The sequence below is a fragment of the Microtus pennsylvanicus genome, chromosome 7 (assembly GCF_037038515.1).
Source record: "Microtus pennsylvanicus isolate mMicPen1 chromosome 7, mMicPen1.hap1, whole genome shotgun sequence".
Classification (NCBI taxonomy): Eukaryota; Metazoa; Chordata; class Mammalia; order Rodentia; family Cricetidae; genus Microtus; species Microtus pennsylvanicus.
Genome location: NC_134585.1, coordinates 100,379,813 through 100,405,641, shown reverse-complemented (window position 1 = coordinate 100,405,641; position 25,829 = coordinate 100,379,813). Strand labels below are relative to the sequence as shown.

Here is a 25,829-nt window from a genome sequence, read left to right as displayed (position 1 = left end):
AGATTCTAGGTTTACTCTCTGTCTCTCTCTCCCTTCCTTTCTCCCTTGCTTCCTCCTTCTCTCACTCCCAGTCTACTAACTAAAAACGCCATTGGCTGGTCAAGAATTGCATCACTTGATGCTTGTTAGAGGTACCCATTCTGATCTAGTGAGTAGGTTCCAAAACAAGGGCACAAAGATAAGAACACAATCAGATATGGGAACAGTATCTACTGAGATATGATGATAAAGTTAAGAAGTAACCTAGTTGTTTCTTGGAAATAAGAGTTAAGGGAGACCTAAGAGAAGATTACATAGTTATCAGTCAGGTGGAACTCAGTCACTTCATAGGAACAACTGTTGTCTCTCATTGCATAAGCAGGAGCATGTGGAATTAAGTCTGTTCAGTGTGCCTATAAAAAGCTTAATGCAAAAAGTTTTTAAAAATTAAGTTCTTTTGATTATTGCAGAGGTTTTTTTGGGGGTGTGTGTGTGTGTGTGTGTGTGTATGTTGAAACAGGATTTCTTTGTGTAACAGCCCTGACTGTCCTGGAACTCACTCTGTAGAACAGGCTGGCCTCATACTTACAAAGATCCACCTACCTCTGCCTCCCAAGCGCTGGGATGAAAGGCGTGCACCAGCACATCCTGTTATTGCAGAATTTCTGATAAAGGCAATGTTTCATACTTACCGCCTACGGTAGCTGTACATTTTACTCTGACTGGTAAAATGGTGTGTCCGTGTGCAGTTAAGCAAGTTGAGAAAAGCCTGGGATTGTTCTTTCGCAACCACTGATTTTCCAATGCTGAGGAAATATTGCCTCTGCTTTCTCCCCCATCTTATTCCCTCTAATCCCTTAGACATTGGTACAGATTTTTAAGGAACAAGAACAGTTGGATGCCACTGACATTCATACAGTAAATGTGTACATTTCTATATACACCGCTTATGGAAGAAAGCTCTGCTTCCCTCTCATTGTCTCTCGCTCTGTTTGTTTTTTGAAGAATGGATCTCACCATGTATTTCAGACAGACTGGCCTTTGATTCACAATACCCTATCTCTTCCTTGCCGCCCCAGGCGCACCCTCCTGGTGCTGGGTTTCTGATGTTCCCTTTACGGTTCCACTTTGTTCAATTTGACATTTCTTCAAAGGTTATAGGTTTGGACTCATTTCTCATGCTAGGCTGCTGCCTCTGACCACCACATTCTCTAAGACTGAAAGACGACGTGATGGCGTGTTTGTTTTAGACGTGAGAAGCCAATTTGACAACCTCAAGGACACTCACAGGAGGAAGAGATGCTAGTCATGGAGAAATGTTCCAGTATGGACTTAGGAAAAGGTCATCCTTCCGAACCTTGCTACAAAATATAGAAATGTCCTATTTTTCTGCCTTCAGTGTGGTTACAGCGCAACATCAAGAAGGACATTTTGCTACTGACTCCTCAAGTCTTCGATGAGTCCCCTTTCTTGTGTGCCTTTAATTTTTTTTAAAAAAATTATTTATGTATGTGTGTGTGTGCACACCTGGGTGTGTCTAGGTGGTGCAGGTGCTTAGAGATGGCCGGAAGAGGGCATCGGATCCCCTGGCTTTTGTGAGCCGCCTGATGTGGGTGCTAGAGACTGAACTTGGGTTCTCTCCAAGAGCCCTCTCTGCAGTCCCTAAACGTGATTTCTTTCCATTATCTGAACTAAAAAGGTGATTGTTGATGCGTGTGTACTTGCACAGCAGCACCTGGCCGTTTGAGCTTCCCTCCTCCCCCACTTCTACCTCTCCCGCTAATACTCTTCTGCAGAGCCTTGGGGCTGCCACCGGCCCCGCCTCGCGCCCCGGTTGGCTGCTGGGTGGGAGGCTCGTTTCTTCGCTCCTATTGGCCGCTCAGGGGGGTGCGTCTCGCGTCTCAGGATTGGTCTCTTGGAGGAGGCGTCTCTCCCAGCTGGGCGGCTGGTGGCTATTTCCGGAGTAAGATGGCTGCAACGCGCGTGCTGGGGACCTGGAGCCAGAACGCTGTCAGACTGGTAAGCAGGATTGAGTGGGTGTGACGTTAAAAAGAAGTGGTTTAGCAGTGATTTGTCACCTGAAGTGGTGCGTTGCTTTCTTCTTCGAGTGCCACGCGTCCCGTGAGTAAGTGATGGAAAGATGCATGCAAACAGAAGGGTAGCGAAGGTGGCGCACCAGCGAGGCTGGGAACAAACTCTGCTCTTACCTGGGCGCGCTCCTGTGGCGATTAGCGTTCCTCCCAGCGGTGCCCACAACCCTGCCTTTCACCTGCTTACTTTGCTTGAGCATCTTGATGCCAGGCATTGTCACAGGCGCTGCAGACCCAGAGCTACAATCTTTCGGGATTTATTGTGTACCCACCCCTTGTCAGATGTAGGCACTGTTAACCTGACCTCAGGCAATTTTTAGTGGGGAAGAAGAGAAGAGAAAAGGAAAACTTTGCCCTCTAGCTTGAGATTCACTTGGAGTTCTACTTCTCTCCCAGGTCCACGCTACATGCCATTCCAACTTTTTATCAATTTTACCACCTCCGTTTGCCTTCAGTTCCCCCTCACGCACAAGCATTTAGCAGTAACGGTGGATGTATCTCATTAAGTATCCCGTTTCTTCCTAACTGTGTTACGTATTGGATACCGACCTTTCCCATTCCCTAGATGTTCCTGCAGTGATGGCCTCCCAATACCACAAAATCTTTTCCCAGCCTGCTGTCTGTGTGTACTGGGCACTGGGGATATAAATATAACACAGACACCATCCCTTTCCTCCTGAGATTGTAATCTAGTGGAGGAGAAGAGGCGAGAGGGAGGCCGGGAAAGACATAAAGCCATGGCTTTAGACTACATCAGGGAAGTGCTATTATGGAACAAGTGCCCAGAGCTACTATGGCATGGGGGTCTTGTGGGGGAGTGGGGCTCAGAGAGGAATTCCTGGAGGGCACTGAGTGAGGACAGTGTGAAGGGGGAGAGGAGGTAGCCAGCAGACAGGCCCCTTGTCACAGCACCTTACTAGGCATTTCTGGCGGTGCTTCTTTTGAGAGCTCTCCATCCTTGGCTTCTCAGACATCAGCTTCCCAGTATTATTCTTCCTAGATTTTTTGCTGCTTGGTTCCATTGTTCTCTTTCTCCAGCTTCTAAATACTATTTTAAAGTCATGGACTGCACAAAGACTTTTCAGTCAACAGTGGTCCTATAAGATTATGGCAGATCTGAACACTTCCTATGATCTTTCCCATGTTTTGATGTGTGTAAATATGCAGACACAATGGTGTTACAGTTGCCTGCAGTGTTTAGTACAGTAACATGCTATACAGGTTTGTAGCATAAGAACTGGCATATAGCTTAAGTGGGTAATAAGCTAAGCCATTTGGTTTGTGTAAGCAGAAGGTGCCCACATAGACTAAATCACCAAATGATAGAGTTCTCACAGTGGTGTGTGATTGCTTCCTTTCTAAATGCGCTGGCTTTGGCCCTCTGCACCTTCCCTGCTTCCTGCATCGTCTCTCCCACTTCTTTGGATATATTTGCTGGCTGTGCTAATGGTTTCCTGATGTTCCCTCGTCTTTCAAATGAGTCTATTCTGTCCAAGAGATTTCCAATTGAACAATATGAGGTGTTTTTTAATCCCAAGTAATACAAATCCACTGGATGAACAGGACATCATCTATGCATACAAATGACAGGTGACATACGTGCCAGTCAGTTCATTCCGACCTTTCCCATCTGGCCTTAAGAAGCTGCAGCAACTCCCTCAGTAGTTAAGGCTGGAAGAAGGAAAGAATCCCACCAGGCTGATCTAACCAGCGAGAACACTGTTCCAAGGCTACTGCTAGCAACAGGGAGCCTGGAAAGCTAGCCTTCAGCCCTCGCACAGTGTACCACAGTGCCTTAGGGATGCAGCCGCCAGGCTCTGGAATAGAACCCTCAAACCTGTTTCTCTTGATTCTAACTCTGAAGCAATCTATCCACTCTTCACTGCCTCATTCTTAATTGCAGGTGTCTGGCCTCTGATCTGTCCCTTTTGTGATTCACTTCTCATAGGCTGACCATGATGACCTTATAAAGTAAGGGATGCATTACATCATGTCATGTTCTTGCTTAAAACAACTCTTTTTTAAAAGATGCCCATAAGCCACATGACCTAGGAAATTTATGATCTGGCTTCCCTAACCCCTCAAGCTTCATTCTTTATTAAAAACCTGTTCATTCTATACTTTATTCTCCTCTTATCCACTCTCTTTTGATTTCTCTTTCCACATCCTTAATTGTTTCTCTTCTACTTTCATACCCCCCAGTTTGTTTTGTTTTGGCTTTTGAAGACAGGGTTTCTCTGACCTCCTAGAACTCTGTAGACCACGCTGACCTTGAACTCAGAAGTCTGTCTGCCTCAGCCTCCCAAGTGCCACCACCGCCCAGCTTATGAGACATTCTGTTTCTGCCTTTGTGAAGAGAGTCTGTGTCACTTCACATGATGATTGCTGTACTATCCACTTTTTTTTTCCTTTTTGGGGGGTGGGCAGGGGAAGGGAGTTTTGAGGCAGGGTTTCTTTGTAGCTTTTTGGAGACTGTCCTGGAACTTGCTCTATAGACCAGGTTGGCCTTGAACTCACTGAGATCCTCCTGCCTCTGCCTCCCGAATGAATGCTGGGATTAAAGGCACGCACCACTACCACCCAGCCCATTTTCTTGAAAATAATTTTTTTTTTTGCATTCTATCATTTTTCTGGACATCAATGAAATAAGATTAGAGTAAAAGTAACTAACACTTTTTATGCACAAACACACATTGCTCATTCCAGCTCCAACTCTGACCGTGCCCATCTTGGGTTTTGCACAGCAAGTATGAATAATAAAGAGCAGAAGGACACTTCTAAAGCACAGGAAGTGATGTAAGCACAGGAAGTGCAGCAAGATTTGCTTAGCAGGGCTGCAGGAGCAGCTAGATTTGGCTTGATCACACTCAACTTCAGAGAATTCTGTTAAACAACCCGCTGAGCACACAGTGTGCTCTCCTGATTCCAGACCTTTGCTCATATATTTCCTCTGTCTTGAAGACTCTTGCCTCATCTGCAACACTTCTCATCCTGTGGGTTACTCCTACTCAATCTGCAGTCTTACTTCAGGCTAACTCTCTCCAGAGGTTCCCTTAGCACACCCTGGCCTGTGTGCTCCACGTTATCTCTTATTCTACCAGTGTCTTAGTTAGGATTCCGATTGCTGTGAAGAGACACCAAGACCACAGCTGCTCTTATAGAGGAAGCATTTAATTGAGCCGGCTCGCTTACAATTCAGTCCATTTTCCTCATGATGGGGAGCATGGTGGCAGGTAGGCAGATGTGGTGCTGCAGGGACAGCTAAGAGTCCTACATCTTGCAGGCAACAGGAAATGGACTGACTCCCTGGGCAGTATCCTGAGCATAGGAAACCTCAAAGCCCACCCCCACAGTGACACACTTTTCCAGCAAGGCCATTCCTGCTCCGACAGAGCCACGCAGCAACTGAAGTTCACCCTACAGTTAATATGAGATTATGGGGGCAATTACAATCAAACTCCACCACTAGGCATTGCATGTGGCAGGAATTGCATGTGTTTCCTTCTCTATACAATCCTCGTACTCCGCATACTCTGAGAGCATCGAATGACTCGGTAAAAGAAGTTTTGTTTTGTTTGTTTGTTTTTCAAAGCAGAGTTTCTCTGTGTAACAGCCTGGCTGTCGTGGAACTCTTTTATCTGTAGACCAGGCTAGCCTGGAACTCTCTGTCTCTTCAGTGCTGGGATTAAAGGTGTGTGCCACCACTCTCAATGCTTGTCTTTTGCTTTTTTGTCCTATACAAACATTTTTAAAGGAGGGGGGCTTAGTACCTGTGATAAATTAATCATACATATGCAAGGGGTTTTGTATCTGATTTCCTGCTTGGCTAGGAGTCGTACATTTGCTTCCTAGTTTAGTCAACTATACTCTAAGGAATTTAAAATAGTTATTTGTTTGTTGTGTGTGTGGTGGGGAACACAAGCGTCATGATATACGTGTGGAAATCAGAGGACAGCTTGCAGGAGTCTGGTTTCTCATTCTACTATTTGGGTCCTGGGGATCGAAATCAAGTCCTCAGGGTTGGGAGCAAGAGCCTTGGCTCCCTCAGCCACCTCACTGGCCCCTGTGGTACATTTCTCAATGGTATTTGTCTTCCTGCTCAAAATACTAAGTAATGTGAACTATTTTTTTTTACTTCTTTATTATATTAGTCAGCTAAAATTTTTGGCCTCCCTTTTTTTTTTCTAGTTGTATACATTAAATTATTGATACGATGAATCACTAGGTATAAATTAGAATTATCTCAGGCACGTTAGGCCAGATGAGCTCAGTGGAACTGTGTCTTTTAGGTATTGTTCATGACTCAGTAAAAGAAGTTTTTGTTTGGTTTTTTGTCTTCTGCAAAAGTTTGTAAGGGAGGAGAGCTTAGCGCCTGTGATGAGTTATTCACAGGCGTGCGGTCTTGCTGTGTCCAGTTCCTGCTTCTCTAGGAATCCTACATTGGTGCCTCAAACAGAAACCTCTGCCAGTTTGTCCTTTAAAATCTGAGGCTTTTCTGGGCATGGCAGCACATGCTTTCTGTCCCTGAGCTGTAAGTGAGGACAGCCTGGTCTGCACAAGGAGTTCCAGCCTCCCGGGCTATGTAGTATCTCAAAAAAAAAAAAAAAAAAAAGAAGAAGGAGGAGGAGGAAGAGGAGTGGTAGTTGGTACTGTCATTCAGTAGGACACCAAAGGTCAGTCTCTTTCTACCACTTTTCACTGTTAGTAGGAAAAATAATCCCTACCTTCCCATTCTTAACTAGTATGATTTCATGAAGGGAGAATGCCTTCTCAGGTTTGAGAAATCATTTTTTCTCCTTTCTGTTGTTTTTTAATCTCTTCACTTCTGCTAATTTTTAATCTCTCCCCTCTTTCTCTTCAAAGCCATGCAATGGCTGATAACACATAATGCCCATTGCAACTCGGTTGCCTTTTCTCAGTCCTGTTGGTCAGCTGCAGGAGCCCACGTTTCATGTGTTAGCCCACCTTGGCCTTCCTTTCCAGACCTTACCCATAATAACCTATCATATGAGCTAGGTAGACTGTTCGCTAGTCCTGTCTGTACTGGGACCTCACCCCCAAAACATGAATTCCCACCCCTTCCTGACATTCCCAGATCCCAGCAACCATTCTGATAGTCACTGCTTTCCTCTCCAAATCTGATCAAGCCAAATCTTGCTGCACTTCCTGTGCTTGCATCACTTCCTGTGCCTTAGAAGTGTCCTCTGCTCTTTATTATTCATACTTGCTGTGCAAAACCCAAGTTAAACCTTCCCAAGGTCAAGCTAACCCCCCCCCCACACACACACACACTTCTCTTTTGTCTTTTGTCTTTTTTTCTCTTACAAATAATAAAAGCACACATGACCCTGCTTGGGAGAAAGAAAGAATTGTTTCTCCTAGATTATAGTTTGGAAAGAAAGGGTTCTTTCTCCTGGCAACACGACGTGGTAGGAAGAGCCTAGACTTTGACACCAGGTTTACTTGTCTTCAGAGCTTTAATTGCAATCTGACCTTGGATCACTTCACCTCCTGTGAGGGTGACAGTGTGAGCTGGAGAGAAAGCACTGGATATGAAATCTTCAGGTACCTGGTACATAGCAAGAAAGCACCCAGTACATTTTAATTGGTTAGCTCTTGACCCCATCTATTAGTAGTTCCTCGGTGAGAGCTGTGTTGTTAAAAAGAGAGCTTCTGTAGGCTAATTCTCCTCCAGTGTTTTAAAGTGTGAAGTATAGTATTAAATCAAAGTGAATTTGTATGCTTTATAATTTTCACTAGGCATCTCTATTTTCTATCTGAAGAGGCAGAGGCGATTACTTCTTTTTTGTTGACCGAGAGCCAGGGTTGAGAATGTTGAAGGAGAAAGGAAAGACAAACAAGAGAGGGTATTTGGAGAAGAGATTCCAGTCGATATCTGCTCTGCTGTGAGCTGTCAACTCAAAGGATTTTAGTTAGGCTTTGTGGTTCCTCAATATTGCTCTTAATAAGAATTAAATATAGGCATAGAGACTGGTAAGATGGCTCAGCAGGGAAAGAGCCTCTGAGGACCTGAGTTTGATCACTGGAACCCGTGTCCTCTGGCATCCACTTCTGTGCACTCGTGTTACACACTCACCATAGACACACACACATATAATAAAATAATGATTTAAATATCGGTATTATAAAAGTGAGTTATCAAGTGGGAATGGGAAGCTGCCTGTGGGAAGCAGGCAGAATGCCCAGAGCAAGATGGCTAGCCAGACTAACTGAAATGGTGAACCCTGGGTTCAGTGAGAGACCCTGCTAAAGACTGTATTCGAGAAAGACAGTCAATATCAACCTTAGGCCTGCATATGCATATGCACACATAAATATGTGAACACACAAACACATGCGTGTGCACACACATACATATGGGGGAAAGAGATGATTTAGGATGAGCTCTTTATGGGAAAGACAGGATATGTAATTTAAGAAAGGAACCACCAGTTTTTCTTTGCCTTCTGAAATCAAAAATAACTGTCACTTAAGAATTTAAATCTAGGGGCTGGAGGGATGACTCGGCAGTTGAGACCACTTCCTGCTCTCAGAGAGGACCTGAGTTTGGTTCCCAGCACTCACACGGTGGCTCACAGCCATCCTTGACTTCACTTCCAGAGCATCCAATCCCCTCTTCTGTCCTCTGCAGGTACCGGGCATGTATGTGATACACATACAAACATGCAGGCAAAACACCAATACACATAAAATAAAACAAATAATTTTTAAAATTATGAACTTAAATATATTCTATAGTCAGACTTTTGATTTTTATATTGCTTACCTTTAGAAAAAGAATGAAATCCTTACTTATAAATACATATTAAAATATGATTTGTAAGTATGGTGGCATGTGCCTATAGTCCCAGCTGTCTGGGAGGCTGAGGCAGGAAGATCACTTGAGCCCCGTGTTCAAGACTAATGTGGGTAGCATAGGGAGACCTGCTGCCTGACCACAGATAACCAATGTGCAAACTAATGTGATGTCCTCCAAGCAAAAGTTACTTCTGCAGAAATGGAAGTTTTAGATACATACCAGTATTCTCAAAAACAAAGGCTAGAGCCGGGCGGTGGTGGCGCACGCCTTTAATCCCTGCACTTGGGAGGCAGAGGCAGGCGGATCTCTGTGAGTTCAAGGCCAGCCTGGTCTACAAGAGCTAGTTCCAGGACAGGAACCAAAAAGCTATGGAGAAACCCTGTCTCGAAAATCCAAAAAAAAAAACCTTACTAGACCTGGATGGAGGTGGGTGGTCCTTGGACTTCCCACAGGTCAGGGAACCCTGATTGCTCTTCGAGCTGATGAGGGAGGAGGGCTTGATCGGGGGAGGGGGAGGGAAATGGGAGGCGGTGGCGGGGAGGAGGCAGAAATCTTTAATAAATAAATTTTTAAAAAAAGAAAATCCAAAAAAAAACAAAACAAAAGCTAGAAATTATTGTTGTTTAAAAGGTAAGGTAGTTATTGGATATTAATAACATTGAAAGGTTAACGTTAAGAATAAATTTTAAGTTAAGGACATTTAGGTTTTGATATATCAAGTTGATATGCATAGGCCTAACATGTCTTGAATCATACTAAGGCATTATGCAGATAGTTAACAGAGTTATCTATCAATTAGTAATAAGAAAACCAGCAGGGAGCTGGAGAACAGTTCTGCGGTTGGAGCACTGGCTGCTCTTTCAGACGACTGGGTTCCAGTTCCCAGCACCCACAGGGCAGCTCACAACTGTTTGTAACTCCAGAGGCTTCAACTCCCTCTTTTGGCTTCTCTGGGCAACAGGCCGCACACAGTAACATACTATGCACATAGGCAAACGCTCATACACATAAAGTAAAAGGGAATATCTTTTTAAAAGAAAGCAAGCAAGCTATCTGGACTGCTTAGCGGTAAAGTGTGCCAAGAAGCCATGGGTTCAGCCCCCAGTACTGAGAGGAAAAACAGAACTTTTGGACATAGTATTTGTTTTTCATTGGTCTTAAATGCTAACAAGCACTGTGGAGCTTTTTGCTATTATCTTCAGTCCTAGGATGAACTCAGGGCAGTTTGCCCGCTTGCCCAGTGCTTTGCCGCTGAGGTCCCTCTGCAGCCCCAGGTGTCCTTCGCGGCATTATTTCAGGAGTTCCAACAGCTTAAGCCTATCTACTCCCTGAAGTGTAGGGAATCGGGACAGTGTTTTAAACATACAAATAACTGTATGTGTCTCAGTGGGTGTGACTTAAGTCCATGTTTTCTCCTTGATTGAGCTTGAGTTCTTTTGATTAATGGGATAGCAGCAATTTGGAAAATAATCAGTTTCATGGTTCCTGCTGCTGAGTATTCTGAATTTGACTATCTAATTCATTATCGATATGAGTGTCAGCCTACAACAAAACTGAATGAATTTCAGTGTGTTTATACTTTTCTTTTGGGGGTGTGCATGTGAACCCACGACTTTCTACATATGGGACACACACTCTACCTATGAGGTTAACTCCCAGCCTCTGAGGATTTGTAATGCATTTTTCGCTTTGTTTTCTCTTTGATAGGTTTGTGTTCGCTATTTTCAAACATGTAATAATGTACATGTTTTGAGGCCAAAATGCGTGTGTTCCTTCGGTTATCCTTTGCTCAAATATAGTCAACCACATCACTCCCTGAGAACAGCAGCTGGTGAGTACACTCCCCAAATAGCATGTCGAATAATCGACTCTTTTTCTTAGTAATTGAAGACTTACCAAAGTACAAGAGTTAATCCTATGTTTCCAGCACGGCTCTCCCCACCTCTATGTAATTTGCATATACACATTCCCTCTGTTCTTTCCCCCTCCTATGTAATTTGCATATACACATTCCCTCTGTTCTTTCCCCCTCCTATGTAATTTGCATATACACATTCCCTCTGTTCTTTCCCCCTCCGCCCATAGTTCCCCTGAATGCCAGTGCCTTGTACTGTTGGAACTGGGTTATACCCGGTCATCCGTTCCTTATGCTCTGATTTTCTCGGTGCAGTCATTGGCACTGATGTGACCTGCTCAGTTCAGGTGAACTGCTGACTTAATAGAAGCATCTTTATATCCTGGTGCACAGTCACTCTGTTTGTGAGGTGAAACTTAATCCGCTGTTACCACAGCATGATGTAATCACCCCGACTGCCCCTGAGTAGAGAGAGTTCCCTGGCTTTTATCTACTTACCTTTCTCCTATCTGCCCAGCCTCTGTAGATAACTCGAGGCCTCAAGTATTAGATTTGGCAAGGGCATTAGAGCTTTTTTTTTCCTGCTGGCCTATTAAGAACCCTGACAAAGAACCCTAGATTACATTATATACTTAAGTTTTTAGCAGATACAGGGGTCCTGGCAATGGAAAACGGGGAAATTCTAGGCAGATTCTGAATGATTTTCCATGCTTTTATATTGTTATCCTCAATAGTCTCAGACAATATAAACTTTACATTCACCTGCTTTTAAAACGATTTGTATCTGTTTATACATATACACACATATATGTATACAAATGTACACCATATGTGTTTTTTATTCCTTGCACCACATATACAATATGTAATTTATTTTGGTAATTGTATAGGTGGAGTGTGCATGTGTGTGTGTGTGTATGTGTGTGTGTGCGTGCGTGCGTGCGTGCGTGAGAGAGAGAGAGAGAGAGAGAGAGAGAGAGAGAGAGAGAATGTGTATATGTATGTGATGTGTGTATATATCGGCGGTGTGCTTGTGTGTTTGTGTGTTTGTGTGTGGTGCTGGGGATAAAACCCAGGGCTTCATACATGGAGGCAAGCCTTCTTCCACCTCACTCACTCTGCTCAAGCCAGGATTTCCAGTTTCTAACCCTGATCACTGTTGCTTCACAGAGAAAGTAGAGGCTACTGCAGGAGGGACAGCAACTCCCTGCTACATCCTCTAAACTCTTCTCCTGAACTTTAGGTCTGTTTATCAACTGCAGGCCACATGGTGTTTGTTTGTGTGGTGTTTGTTTGTTTCTTTGTTATGAGGCAGGGTTTCTCTGTGTAGCCTTGGCTATCCTGGAACTCCTCTGTAGACCAGGCTAGCCTTTAACTCACAAAGATCTGCCTGCCTCTTCCTCCTGAGTGCTGGGGTTAAAAACATGCCCCACTGCCACCTGGCTTCGTGTTTATATATTATTAGCTGTGCAACGCTGAGAAAGTTGCTCATCTGTTTCATCATCTGGAAAATGAGAGTAACAATAGTATTTAATTCATTCACACTGCTGTGAGTATTTGTTCAGGAAGTGTGACCACCTGTGTACAAGGGATCTGTCACTGGGGCACCTGTGTGCCCTAGGGATCTATCAGTAGGGTGTATGTTTCAGTACCTACTGTCTCTGTCACTCAGCATCTTTTTAAGTTTCTTTTACTCTGCTTAATGGAGAGAGGAAAGGAAAGTCTTGGATAATTTGGCAGAACATAATCTGAACATATTGGAAATGTTCAGGCATGATGGTGCATGCCTGCAATCCCAGTACTCAGGAGGCCGAGGTAGGTGGATCCAGCCTGGTCTACAGCGTGAGTTCCAAGACAGCCAGGGCTACACAGTGAGGCCCTGTCTCAAAAGAACAAACATTAACAAACAAACAAAATACCTAAAAGGGGGCAGGAGAAAATAAAAAATTCCAAGGCTACTAGATAAGCACTGGCCTGGTTGTAGTCATAAGTATCGAGGACGGTTATTGGAGCGAGAGATCTCGTTGAGAGCATGCTATTTATTTATCTATCTACCTATTTATTTATTTATTATGTATGCAGCATTCTGCCTCCATGTATGCCTGTACGCCAGAAGAGGGCGACAGACCTCAGTACAGATGGTTGTGAGCCACCATGTGGTTGCTGGGAATTGAACTCAGGACCTCTTGAAGAGCAGCCAGTGCTCTTAACCTCTGAGCCATTTCTCCAGCCCATGCAGGCCTTTTTGGTACATCAATATTGTTTCAATTGATCAGGAGCTTCATAGGAGAGACATTGTAACCCTATCAAAGAGCATTATTTGGGAAGCTGGAAAACATGAGTTCTGTGGTGGTAGACCTGTGTCTTGGAGTAATTCTGTAACACTTTAGTGGTTATGCTTTTTAAAATTATAAAATGCTGGGCTTTTAGTTTTTTGTTTTTGGGGTTTTTTTGTATTTTTTGTTTTTGGTTTGGTTTGGTTGTCTATAGACAATTTCTGCCTCTACTTGAGAACATATTCTAATTTTAGAAATAAAAGTAGCTATTGATGATATATATTTAATGAGATCATTTCCCATTTATTTTTGAAGTGCTACAGGGGCAGGTTGTTCAATTCAAACTCTCTGACATTGGAGAAGGGATTCGAGAAGTAACTATTAAAGAATGGTAAGTTAGCCTCAAAGTAGTTTTAAGTCAATGTAAAATTAATTGAATATGCAAAAAATAAGACTCAAATTGGGAAACTTCTTCATTGATATGCCGGTAACAGAAGTTATTCCTCAAGTCTCTTTCTTTGATGTGATTTATTAATGATTGTTACTTTATTGTGTGTGTGTGTGTTGCCTGTATGTCATGTTCGTGCCTTGTGCTCTCAGAGGCCAGAAGAGGGTGTAGAGTCTTGTGGAACTGGAGTTACAGATGGTTGTAAGCCACCATGTGGGTGCCAGGAATTGAACCCAATACTCTTAATGACTGAGCCATCTCTCCAGTCCGTTTCTTTCTCTTTTAAAAAAAAAAAATCCTTTAACTGTCTACTCTTTGTTTCAACTACAAAAGAGATTACTTTCTAAGAGATGATAAGCTGATATAAAACCAGGGCAGAGCAATAAATAATCAAAGCCTGCAAACTGGGCACCTCTCAGTCACACCCCCAGCCCACATGAATTTGGAAGAATCTAATGTATGAACTCGCAATTTCCTTCCTAAAATCTTAAAACAATCCTGTTACCTAACTCTCTACCATACTGAACATGGTTTTCAGGAAGCAGGCTTGGTTCGTGTTACCTGACATTCTTTGCTTGTGGGCTTATAAGATACTTTACCTGAAAGGCACAAATCAAAAAAATCTGAAACCCTAAAACAGTTAGGACTGGAGAGATGACTCAGTGGTTAAGAGCATGCTCTGTTCATCCGGTAGTCCTGAATTCAACTCCTGGCACCTATATTTGGCAGCTAATAACTGCCAGTGACTTCACCTCTAGGGGGATCCTGTGCCTCTGTCTCATACTTACATGCCTCCCTCCAATTAAAACAAAAACTTTAAAATTATATAGTATAAAATAGTATAGCTACACATATGGTTGCTTGAAACAAAAGGAAGAAATCCTTTACGGCCTTTGACATTCTCCATCCTTTTGTGTCTTTAATCTTTTGGAAAAACATTGCCTCTTGGCACTAAACTAAGTTTTAAGGTTTTTAGAAGTAGCAGTTACATTGAATAAAGAGATAAGGTTTTGTTCCATAACCAAGATAAGGTTTTGTTCTATAACCAAGCTAGCCTCAAACTTGCCATCCTTCTGCCTCTGCCTCCTGTGTCCTCAATGCTGGGGTTATGTTCCACTCTGCTCGGCTCACATAGTCTTTAAAGAACTGGACCGAGGCCAGTGACTGTCATGTCCTCTACTTAGCGTTCTTTGCTTTGTAAGCAGAGGATTTTAGGAACCAGCCTTCCTTATAATTGTCTTTCCTGGCACTGTGCGATTGTGAGGCGAGCCATGGACTCAGGACAGCATGGTTTTGAAATTCGTGATGCACCTGTTCTCTTCTGAGCTGCTGTCTCTTATGGTGTAGAATCAGGTAACAGTTGTGGCTCTCCCAACTCACAGTGGCTGTTAGCACAATTAAAATGTAACACGTAGAAATGCCTTACCTTTCCGAAGAACTGCGTACATTTTGACTTATTGATGCTTTGCTTCAAAACCTAGTCTTAGAGAAAAAAAAATTAACTTCTTAATTTCTGGGTCTTTTTTTATTTCTTTTTTATTTTTTTAAATTTATTTATTTATTTATTATGAGTACAATATTCTTTCTGTGTATATGCCTGCAGGCCAGAAGAGGGCACCAGACCTCATTACAGATGGTTGTGAGCCACCATGTGGTTGCTGGGAATTGAACTCAGGACCTTTGGAAGAGCAGTCAAATGCTCTTAACCACTGAGCCATCTCTCCAGCCCCTTTATTTCTTTTTTAAAAGATTTATTTATTCATTATTTATACAACATTCTGCCTCCATGTATGCCTGCATGCCAAAAGAAGGCACCAGATCTCATTGTAGATGGCTGTGAGCCACCATGTGGTTGCTGGGAATTGAACTCAGGACCTCTGGAAGAGCAGCCAACATTCTTAACCACTGAGCCATTTCTCCAGCCCTAACTTCTTAATTTCTATCTTATTAATTTTGTAGATCCACGTGCATAGGAAGGGGGTTAAGGCTGTTAGAAGAGGAAATTATTTTTTTTCCTAATGAGAATCTTAAGACCAGGCCTTGTTTTCTCAGCTACATTGAGGCTGGAGGATCTCAAGTTTGAGGTAAGCCTGCACTACACAGAGAGACTCTATCCCCCTCATTCCAAATTTAATAGTTTAGTTTTTTCGTTTTTATTTTTGAGATGGGGGTTGTCTTGATAGTTTGCCTAGGCTGGTCTTGAATTTGTAATCCTCCTGCCTCTGTCTCTTGAGTGATGGGATCACCTTGTAAAGATGAGTGGCTGCCACCCTGCCTTCACAATTCTTTTAATTATTTTATTTTGATATGTGTGGCTGTTACCGCCTTTGAGTTTATCTTTGTATTTATCTCCCACCTCCCTGATTAGTGTCCCCAATTTTTTTCAGTTTTTCTTATCAGATCACTTGTACCCTGCTATTCCCCTCTGTCCCTGATTATTTTTTTGCTCCCCAACTCTCCCACCCTAGCAATGGTCCCTTTTTTACTCTGATGGTGTAGTTACTCCATGATATGTGCTCATATCCGAAGATTTGGGACTTGGACCCTCAAGTCAAAGAGAACATATGATGCTGTCTTTCTGTGTCTGGTTTACCTTAATCAATATAATATTTGCTGTTTCCTCTCATTTACCTGCAAAGTTCATGATTTCACTTTCCTCTACCGCTGAATAGCATTCATAGTGTATATGTAGCATATTTTCATTATCCTCTCATCAGATGAAGGACATGTGAGCTATTTCCATTTCCTAGCTACGTGAGTGGAGCAGCAATCAGCCATGAACATGCTGAGCAAGTGTCTGTGAAGTAGGATGTTGGCTTCTTTGGGCATATGCCAAGGAATATGGCTGTGTTGTAGGGTAGATTGAACATTCTCCACAGATTTGAGATTTCCAAAGTGGCTGAACCAGTTTTCAATCCCACCCACAGTGAATGAGGGGCCCCTCTCCCCTACACTCCCTCCAGCATTCCTTGGTAATTGTTTTGTTGATTTTTGCCATTCTGACTTGGGTAAGATGAATTCACAAAGTTTTGCTTTGAATTTTCCTAATTGTTAGGGACAGTGAACATTTTTTTGAGATTTTTTTTTTAATTCTTCTAAGAACTTTCTATTTAGGTCCCAGCCCGCACCCCCCCACCCCCCGCCCCAAATAATGGGTCCTTTTGACTCTTTGCTTTTGAGTTCTTTATTTAATTGCAATATTAATCTCGTGCCAGATCTATGGCTGACAAAGATTCTCCCCCATTCTGTGGGCTTCCTCTTCACTCAGGTGGTTGTTTCTCTGGCTGTGGAGAGCTTTTTAGTTCTATGTCCCACTTGTCAGTTGTTGGCCTTGATTCTTGGGCGAATGGAGTCTAGTTTAGAGTCCTTGCCTGCACCTCTGTCGTGGAGGGCACTGCCGTGTTTTCTTCTGGCAGTGGCAGCTTAACATTTAGGCCATTGTTTCAGACAGGGTCTCACCAGGTATCTCAGGCTGGCCTCAAAGTCATGATATTTCTGACTCAGCCATCTGTGTGCTGGATCACAAGTTTATGCTACCATGCTCAACGTTTGTTTTTTGTTTTTTCAAGACAGGGTTTCTCAGTGTAACAGTCCTGGCTGTCCTGGGACTCGCTTTGTACACCAGGCTGGCCTCAAACTCACAGAGATCTGCCCGCCTCTAACTCCCGAGTGCTGGGATTAAAGTCGCGTGCCTCCACCACCACCTGGCTCATTTCTGACTACTTCTCTTCCTTTCCTGTTGAGATACAGCACGAATATTTGTATGCTTTATGACATTGTCTCAGACTCTCTAAGCTCGATCCACGTTTCCTTTTTATTCCTCAGACTGAAAAAAAAAATCTGATCCTCAGATTCCTTGGTTCTTCCTTTTACCCAAATGGATCAGCCACTCAACCCTTCTAGTAAATTTTTATTTTAGTCAGTCTTGAACCGCAAAATTTGGTGTGCTTTGTCATGTGTCTATTTCTGCCATTTTATTACTGTTTTCTACCTGATAGGACATTGTTTTCCCATAGTTCCTTCAATTTTGGAACATTATTTAGTTCTTTGTTTCTTAGGCTACAGCTGTGCTAGCCAGAAGAAGATGGCACTGGGCAAGTTTAAATCACCAAAGGTTCATTGAAGACGCCATGGTTGTCATTGTTGTTTATGTCTAAACACTGCTCATCCTTGAAGTGCTGTCAAACTGAGACACACAGCTGATACAGGCTGTGTATATTTTATCTGAAATGTTTACTACCAAAACTACTTCCGACTTTGCATCATAGATTATAGAACACTTGCTTAGGCTTCATCATTTGAGCACCCAGAATCCAGGGTTTTGAGCCTCATTGTTGGACAGAAAAAAGCTTCAGATTTTGTGTTCTAATTAGGGATGCTCATTATGTAATATTGTACAACAAGAGGAAATAAATGTAAAATTTTAAAACTTATTTTCTCAAAAAAAAAAAGTGAAAAGCCGGGCGGTGGTGGCGCACGCCTTTAATCCCAGCACTCGGGAGGCAGAGGCAGGCGGATCTCTGTGAGTTCGAGACCAGCCTGGTCTACAAGAGCTAGTTTCAGGACAGGCTCCAAAGCCACAGAGAAACCCTGTCTCGAAAAACCAAAAAAAAAAAAAAAAAAAAAAAAAAAGTGAATCGAGCGGAAAACCTGAATGTAATTAAACTTGAAGGTACAGGTTTTAGTTTGGGTTCTTAATTTTAACATTTGTTAGGGGTTTGTCAAAGAAACTCTAAAAGTCATTTTCATCTTTCCTAAAACATTTCTTTGTGTGCCATCTCGGCATCAATGCTGGGCTAGGTGGCTTTTAATGTGACAGTGTAGCATTTCCATGAGCGTGCAAGGACGACTTGTAATCATGACTATTCATGTGAACGTGTCCTTGTCTCTGTCTCCCAGGTATGTAAAAGAAGGCGATACCGTGTCTCAGTTTGACAGCATCTGTGAAGTTCAGAGTGACAAGGCCTCTGTCACCATCACCAGCCGCTACGATGGCGTCATTAAGAGGCTCTATTACAATCTAGACGAAATCGCTTACGTGGGGAAGCCACTGATCGACATCGAAACGGAAGCCTTAAAGGGTAAATGTGTTCTGCTGCATCTGTCGCTGCTGTCCTCTGGTTGCTGAATCCCAATAAAGTAGCCCTGGCCGGGCATGGCGGCACACACTATAATATCAGAACTTGTGTAGTGGAAGCAGGAGGATTGTGAGTTCGAAGTCAGCTTGAGCTACATAGTGAGTTTGAAGCTATCCTAGAAACTCTGTCTCATAAACAGGATAATTCTAACAGAACCTGGGTTGGGGATTTAGAACAGAAAATTAGAAAAACTGGAAGGATTTTCTGTAATACTTGATTATCTTTGGATCAATACCACAGCAAAAACCTGTACAGTAAGACTTTATTTGTCACAATGTCTACCCCCAAACAGTATCCCTCGAGCCCTGTTTTCCCATCCGAAGTGGCCCAGTTTTAGTTATAGATCACTAGTGTGTGTGTGTGTTGTATACTCATGTGTGTACCTGAGCGTGCATGTGGAAGCCAAAGGTTGATATCATGTCTTCCTCACTTTCCACCTTATTCTGAGGGACTGTGTCTCTCGCTGACCCTGGAGCTCCTCCATTCAGTCCTGCTCACTGGGCAATGCGCTCCAGGATGTTTGCCTTGCCCCCCCCCCCCGACAGTACTGGAGTTACAGACATACACTGCAATGCCTGACATTTACATGCGTGCTGAGGATCTGAACTCAGGGCCTTAGGCCCAACAAGCACTCTACTGACCTGACCGTCCAGCCAGCCCTGCCACTGAGTTCTTTGAAGAGATGCTTTTGGCTGAGGTTATTCCCATCTTGCTTCCAGATTCAGAAGAAGATGTTGTTGAAACGCCTGCTGTGTCCCACGAAGAGCACACTCACCAAGAGATAAAAGGCCAGAAAACACTAGCGACACCTGCTGTTCGTCGTCTAGCAATGGAAAACAATGTAAGTCTTAAGACTGAAGTTTGAAATTACACAGAAAGTATATACATTTACCAGTCTCTGGGAGAGAGATGGTTCAAGCTGGAATTAATGAGCGTGGGCTCCAGTTTCGTAGATTTCGGGTGCTGAGCAGTTGGCCCACGCTTTAGGCCTGTGCTAGTGCAGCACGTCACGGCAGAGTGTGCGGGGAGGAGGCTTGCTCTCTGTGTAGCTTGGAATCTCTTTTGATGATACACCAGTAGTAACCCAGCAGTAGACTCCAACTCAGAGTCTCCACCACATCCTAACACCAGCAAATTAGAACCACTTTTTTGGGTGGAGGCCACTCATTCGTTCCCAGCTGTCCAGGCCCCAAATAATCACTCAGAAATTATATTATTTGCAATACTGTTTGGCCAATAGCTTGAGCGTATTTCTAGCTAGCTCCTGTATCCTAAACAACCCATCTTTATTAGTCTTTGCATCCCCAGCGGACTCCAGCAGAGGTCTGTCTAGGTATCTCCCTGACTCCACCTACTCTCTCTATCTTTTCCAGCCTGGCTATATTCTGTTAAGCCCTTGACCGAAAGCAGCTTCTTTATTAACCAGTGGTATTCACAGCATACAGAGGGGAATCCCACATCACACCTTTTATTTTATTTTTTTATTTTTATGTATGTTTGCATTTTTTTTTAAGATGGGATTTCATTATGTGGTCCAGACTGACCTCAAAATCACTCCATAGCCCAGGCTGTCCTCATAAACTCTACTCTCCTACCTCGGCCTTCAGAGCGCTGGAATTACAGGCATTCACTACCACACCCTGCTGAGCAGAAGACCCAAACCATAGCCTGCTCTGTAACTGTATGGCAGGTAAAATGCCAAGCAGCATGGCTCCCTGACACTAGGAAGTTCTGACATGTCTCAGTTAACCTTCCAGATCAGGGGCTGCTGTGAGGCACAGGTCAGAAGGGCCGGTGAAGTCACACAGCTGGCTGCACGGGAGATCAATCATCTCAGAACCAAAGGTGTCAACCATTGGCTGCCTCAATAGTCATTGCATTCATTATTTTAAGCGTGTGTGTGCCAGGAACTGTACACAATATCCCTGACTCCTACAATGGCCCTTCAGGGTGGTTGGATTCTCGGTATTTTGCTGGTGAAGAAGGACAAAGAGGTGTGGTAATGTGTCCAAACCTAAAGTCAATAACAGAACTGGGCATTTGAGGAGAGTCCTGTTTACCCAGCCTGAGTTCTTCCCACTCTGCCCAACCATGCAGAGAGTTTCTGAGGAAAGTAGCTGTTACCATGGGAACGAAAACAAAAGTCTGTCTCATGCATGTATGTAATTGATTTGTAGAAATGTTACTATAGATCCAGATAGTTCTCCTGCCGATGAAGAACTATCCAAGGGCATACTCTCTGATGTGTTCTGCCTGGTGTGGTCATGGGCAAACACTCCACAACTCATCTACCTCTTCCCCTTTTTAGGGGTGAAGTTTTAAGTAGATACTATGCTTTCCAGGCTCATCTGGAACTTTCTATCGTAGCACAGTCTGGCTTGGAACTCAGTACTCCTGCCTCTGCTCCTAAATGCTAAGATTATGTTTGCATACCCGGTTTGTCTGTACCTTTTCTTTCACAGCCGTAGTTTTTGTTATTGTTTTTGTTGTTGTTGTTGTTGTTCTTCTTCTTCTTCTTCTTTCATACACTACCTCCCAACCATAGTTTCCCCTCCCTCCACTCCTCCCAGATCCATTCTCTGTTTCCCTTCAGAAAAGAGCAGGCCTCCTGGGATATCAACCAAACTCATCATAACAAGATACAATAAGACCCGAAGCACAAACTCTCATATCGAGGTTGGGCGAAGCATCCCAGTAGGAGGAAAGGGGTTCCAAGAGCAGGCAAAAGAGTTAGAGACACTCCCACTCCCACTGTTAAGGGTCCCACAAAAACAACAACGTACACAACCATCTTGTATGTGCAGAGGACCTAGCACAGACCTGTGCAGGCTCTGTGATGGCCGCTTCAGTCTCTGTGAGCCCCTGTGAGCCCTGCTTAGTTGATTCTGTGGGCTGTGCTCTCCTACTGTCCTCAACCCCTCTGGCTCCTACAATTTTCCTCCTCTTCCTTGGGATTCCCTGAGCTCCAAGGTGGGGTGGGGGCAATGGAGATCTCCAATTTGGACTCTCTTCCCCAATGTTTGGCTGTAGTCTCTACCTCTGCTTCCATCAGCTGTCTGAGGAAGTCTCTCTGACGATGATTGGTCTGGGCACCCATCTATCACATCCATATTTTTTTTAAAAAAAACCAATATGTAATTATTATACAAAATAGTGGGTTTAATTACTAAGCACTAAGAATTACAGGAGAAGGTCTGGAAAGATGGCTTAGTGCTTAAGATACCTGGCTGCTCTTCTAGGGATCCAGATTCGATTCACAAAATCTACATGTCAGCTAACAACTAGCTCTACTCTGGTCCTTATCTGAAGTTCTCTTCTGGACTCCTTGGGTACCAGGCACACAAGTGATACACCGATTGTATGCAGACAAGACACACACAACAAATAAAGAAATAAAAGCTCATTTAAAAAAAGAATTCTGAGAGAGCAGGGCATGGTGCACACCTCTAATCCCCTCACTCACAGGCAGAGGCAAGAAGATCTGTTGAAGTTCAAGGCCAGCCTGATCTACACAGTGAGTTCCAGACTGGCCAGGACTACACAGTGAGACCCTGGTAAGAAGGAAAAAGGAAGGAAGGAAGGAAGGAAGGAAGGAAGGAAGGAAGGAAGGAAGGAAGGAAGGAAGGAAGGAAAGAAAGAAGGAAGGAAGGATGGATGGATAATGGGAGAGACTTGGAGATTTAAATGGGCAAATGAACAACAGTGTACATAAAAGTGACAGCTAGCCGGGCGGTGGTGGCGCACGCCTTTAATCCCAGCACTCGGGAGGCAGAGGCAGGAGGATCTCTGTGAGTTCGAGACCAGCCTGGTCTACAAGAGCTAGTTCCAGGACAGGCTCCAAAACCACAGAGAAACCCTGTCTCAAAAAAAACAAAACAAAAAAAAAAAGTGACAGCCACTTACACGGGGATCTTGAAGCTTCTCTCTCAAAATGATGAAAATGTTGCTTCCTCAAACTACATTCTTGAGCAAGAGTTTTTACCTTTAATCGATTACACTCCACTTTTAAACTTTGATGCTCGATCTGTGTTGTACTTTAGATTAAGCTGAGTGAAGTTGTCGGCTCCGGAAAAGATGGCAGAATACTTAAAGAAGATATTCTCAACTTTCTGGAAAAGCAGACGGGAGCCATATTGCCTCCCTCACCAAAAGCTGAAATAACACCGCCTCCACCGCAAGCCAAAGACAGGCCCTTTCCCACGCCAGTATCAAAGCCTCCGATGTTCACAGGCAAAGACAGGACAGAGCCCGTAACAGGTAATGGTGACAGCAGTGACAGGAAGCAGCGCTGATCTGCTTCAGGGCAGCCACCTCAGGGGACGTGTATTCATTGGTAATATTTCTGATGACTTTTTGAGCCAGGGTCTCACTATGTAGTCCTGGAGCTCAATATGTAGATCAGGCTGGCTTCGGACTCACAGGAGATCAGCCTGTCTCTGCTGAAGGAGACCCCTGCACAGCAGCGGCTTCCTCCCGGACCCTGGATTGGGTACAAACCACATACAAACACCTGTTTTCATGGAGATCCTTTATTAACCAGGGAAGAAAAGTTAAAGTGGCTGATTTCTGATCCAGGACCTCGCAGGTGTAATTTTTAATAGGAGGAAAAGGGGAGGGCAGGGTTAGAATGGGCTAGGATGGGGTGGTATATCTTGATTGGGTCTGTTAATTAGGTGAGCCGCCAAAGGGGGCTTGATTGCTGGACTTCAATACTTTGATAGCTGAGCCTTGGTGGTCAGACTCAGGTGGAGGAAGCAAGCAAGCAAGGGAGCAGACCGTGGTGGCCAGCTTTAGGAATGCAATGTTTTTTTGTTTGTTTTTTTTTTTAAATTTTTTTATTGATAAAAGGAGGATAAAGAAAAGAAAAAAAACAAATTTCCACCTCCTCCCACCAGCCTCCCATTTCCCTCCCCCTCCTCCCACTCTTCTCCCCCTCCTCCCACTCTTCTCCCCCTCCTCTCACCCCTCTCCCCTTCCCCCCACTCCTCTCCCCCTCCCTTTCCAGTCCAAAGAGCTGTCAGGGTTCCCTGCCCTGTGGTACGTCCTAGGTCCTCCCCCCTCCATCCATATCTAGGAAGGTGAACATCCAGACTGGCTAGGCTCCCACCAAGCCAGCACATTGCGTAGGATCAAAACCGCGTGCCATTGTCCTTGGCGTCTCATCAGCCCTCATTGTTCGCCATGTTCCGAGAGTCCAGTTTTATCCCATGCTTTTTCTGGTAACAGTCCAGCTGGCCTTGGTGAGCTCCCAGTAGATCATCTCCACTGTCTCAGTGGGTGGGTGCACTCCTCGTGGTCCCGACATCTTTGCTCATGTTCTCACTCCTTCTGCTCCTCATTGGGACCTTGGGAGCTCAGTCCAGTGCTCCAGTGTGGGTCTCTGTCTCTATCTCCATCCATCGCCAGATGCAAGTTCTAGGATGATATGCATGATATTCGTCAGTATTGCTCTAGGGTAGGGTCATTTCAGGTTCCCTATCCTCAGCTGCCCAGGGAACTAACTGAGGACCTCAGCTTGGGCACCTGGGAGCCCCTCTAGGGTCAAGTCTCCTGCCCACCCTAAAGTGGGTCCCTTAACTCAGAATTGTGGTTCCGTGCTCCCCTATCCAACCTTCCTTTATCCCGATCCTCCTGTTTCCCCAAGTCCACCCTCCTTCCCTTCTACCTTTTCTCTCCCCATCTCCCCTAACCCCCATCCCACCCCACCCCCAAGATCCCACTTTTCCCCCCGGCAATTTTGTCTACTTCCCTTATCCAAGAGGATAACGATATGTTTTTCCTTGGGTTCACCTTCTTACTTAGCTTCTTTAGATTCGCCTATTGTAGACTCCGTGAACCCTATTTATGGCTAGAAACCAATTATGAGTGAGTACATCCCATGTTCATCTTTTTGGGCCTGGGATACCTCACTCAGGATAGTGTTTTCTATTTCCATCCATTTGCATGCAAAATTCGAGAAGTCATTGTTTTTTACCGCAGCGTAGTACTCTAATGTGTATATATTCCATACTTTCTTCATCCATTCTTCCATTGAAGGGCATCTAGGTTGTTTCCAGGTTCTGGCTATTACAAATAATACTGCTATGAACATAGTTGAACAAATGCTTTTGACATGTGATAGAGCATCTCTTGGGTAAATTCCCAAGAGTGGTATTGCTGGGTCCAGGGGTAGGTTGATCCCGAATTTCCTGAGAAACCGAAACACTGACTTCCACAGTGGTTGCACAAGATTGCATTCCCACCAGCAATGGATGAGGGTACCCCTTCCTCCACAGCCTCTCCAGCAAAGGCTATCCTTGGTGTTTTTGACTTTAGCCAATCTTACAGGTGTAAGATGATATCTCAAAGTTGTTTTGATTTGCATTTCCCTGATCGCTAAGGAGGTTGAGCATGACCTTAAGTGTCTTTTGGTCATTTGAACTTCTTCTGTTGAGAATTCTCTGTTCAGTTCAGCGCCCCATTTTTTAATTGGGTTAATTAGCATTTTAAAGTCTAGTTTCTTGAGTTCTCTATATATTTTGGAGATCAGACCTTTGTCTGTTGCGGGGTTGGTGAAGATCTTCTCCCAGTCAGTAGGTTGCCTTTGTGTCTTAGTGACAGTGTCCTTTGCTTTACAGAAGCTTCTCAGTTTTAGTAGGTCCCATTTATTCAATGTTGCCCTTAATGTCTGTGCTTCTGGGGTTATACCTAAGAAGCGATCGCCTGTGCCCATCTGTTGTAGGGTATTGCCCACTTTCTCTTCAATCAGATTCAGTGTTTTCGGGCTGATATTGAGGTCTTTAATCCATTTGGACTTGAGTTTTGTGCACGGTGATAGATATGGGTCTATTTTCATTCTTCTACAGGTTGACATCCAGTTGTGCCAGCACCATTTGTTGAAGATGCTTTCTTTCTTCCAATGTAAACTTTTAGCTCCTTTATCGAAAATGAGGTGTTCATAGGTTTGTGGGATAAAGTCCGGGTCTTCTATACGATTCCATTGGTCGACTTCTCTGTTTTTATGCCAGTACCACCCTGTTTTCATTACTGTAGCTCGGTAATAGAGTTTGAAGTCAGGAATGGTAATGCCTCCAGAAGATCCTTTATTGTATAGGATTGTTTTGGCTATCCTGGGTTTTTTGTTTTTCCATATAAAGTTGATTATTGTCCTCTCCAGATCTGTGAAGAATTTTGATGGGATCTTGATGGGGATTGCATTGAATCTATAAATTGCCTTTGGTAGA

The 25,829-nt window shown here is 43.9% G+C and overlaps 1 protein-coding gene across 1 annotated transcript in view; it reads left to right on the top strand.

Annotated features, from left to right (window-relative positions):
• The first annotated feature begins 1,927 nt into the window (after positions 1-1,927).
• Dbt (dihydrolipoamide branched chain transacylase E2) overlaps positions 1,928-25,829 on the top strand; it is a 40,071-nt gene continuing 16,169 nt past the window's right edge. The window contains exons 1-6 of the mRNA XM_075981527.1: positions 1,928-1,998; positions 10,597-10,720; positions 13,336-13,411; positions 18,368-18,549; positions 19,326-19,447; positions 22,647-22,863. Coding sequence (XP_075837642.1) covers positions 1,948-1,998; positions 10,597-10,720; positions 13,336-13,411; positions 18,368-18,549; positions 19,326-19,447; positions 22,647-22,863 — 772 coding nt within the window. The 5' untranslated portion in view covers positions 1,928-1,947. The remainder of the gene's footprint in view (positions 1,999-10,596; positions 10,721-13,335; positions 13,412-18,367; positions 18,550-19,325; positions 19,448-22,646; positions 22,864-25,829) is intronic.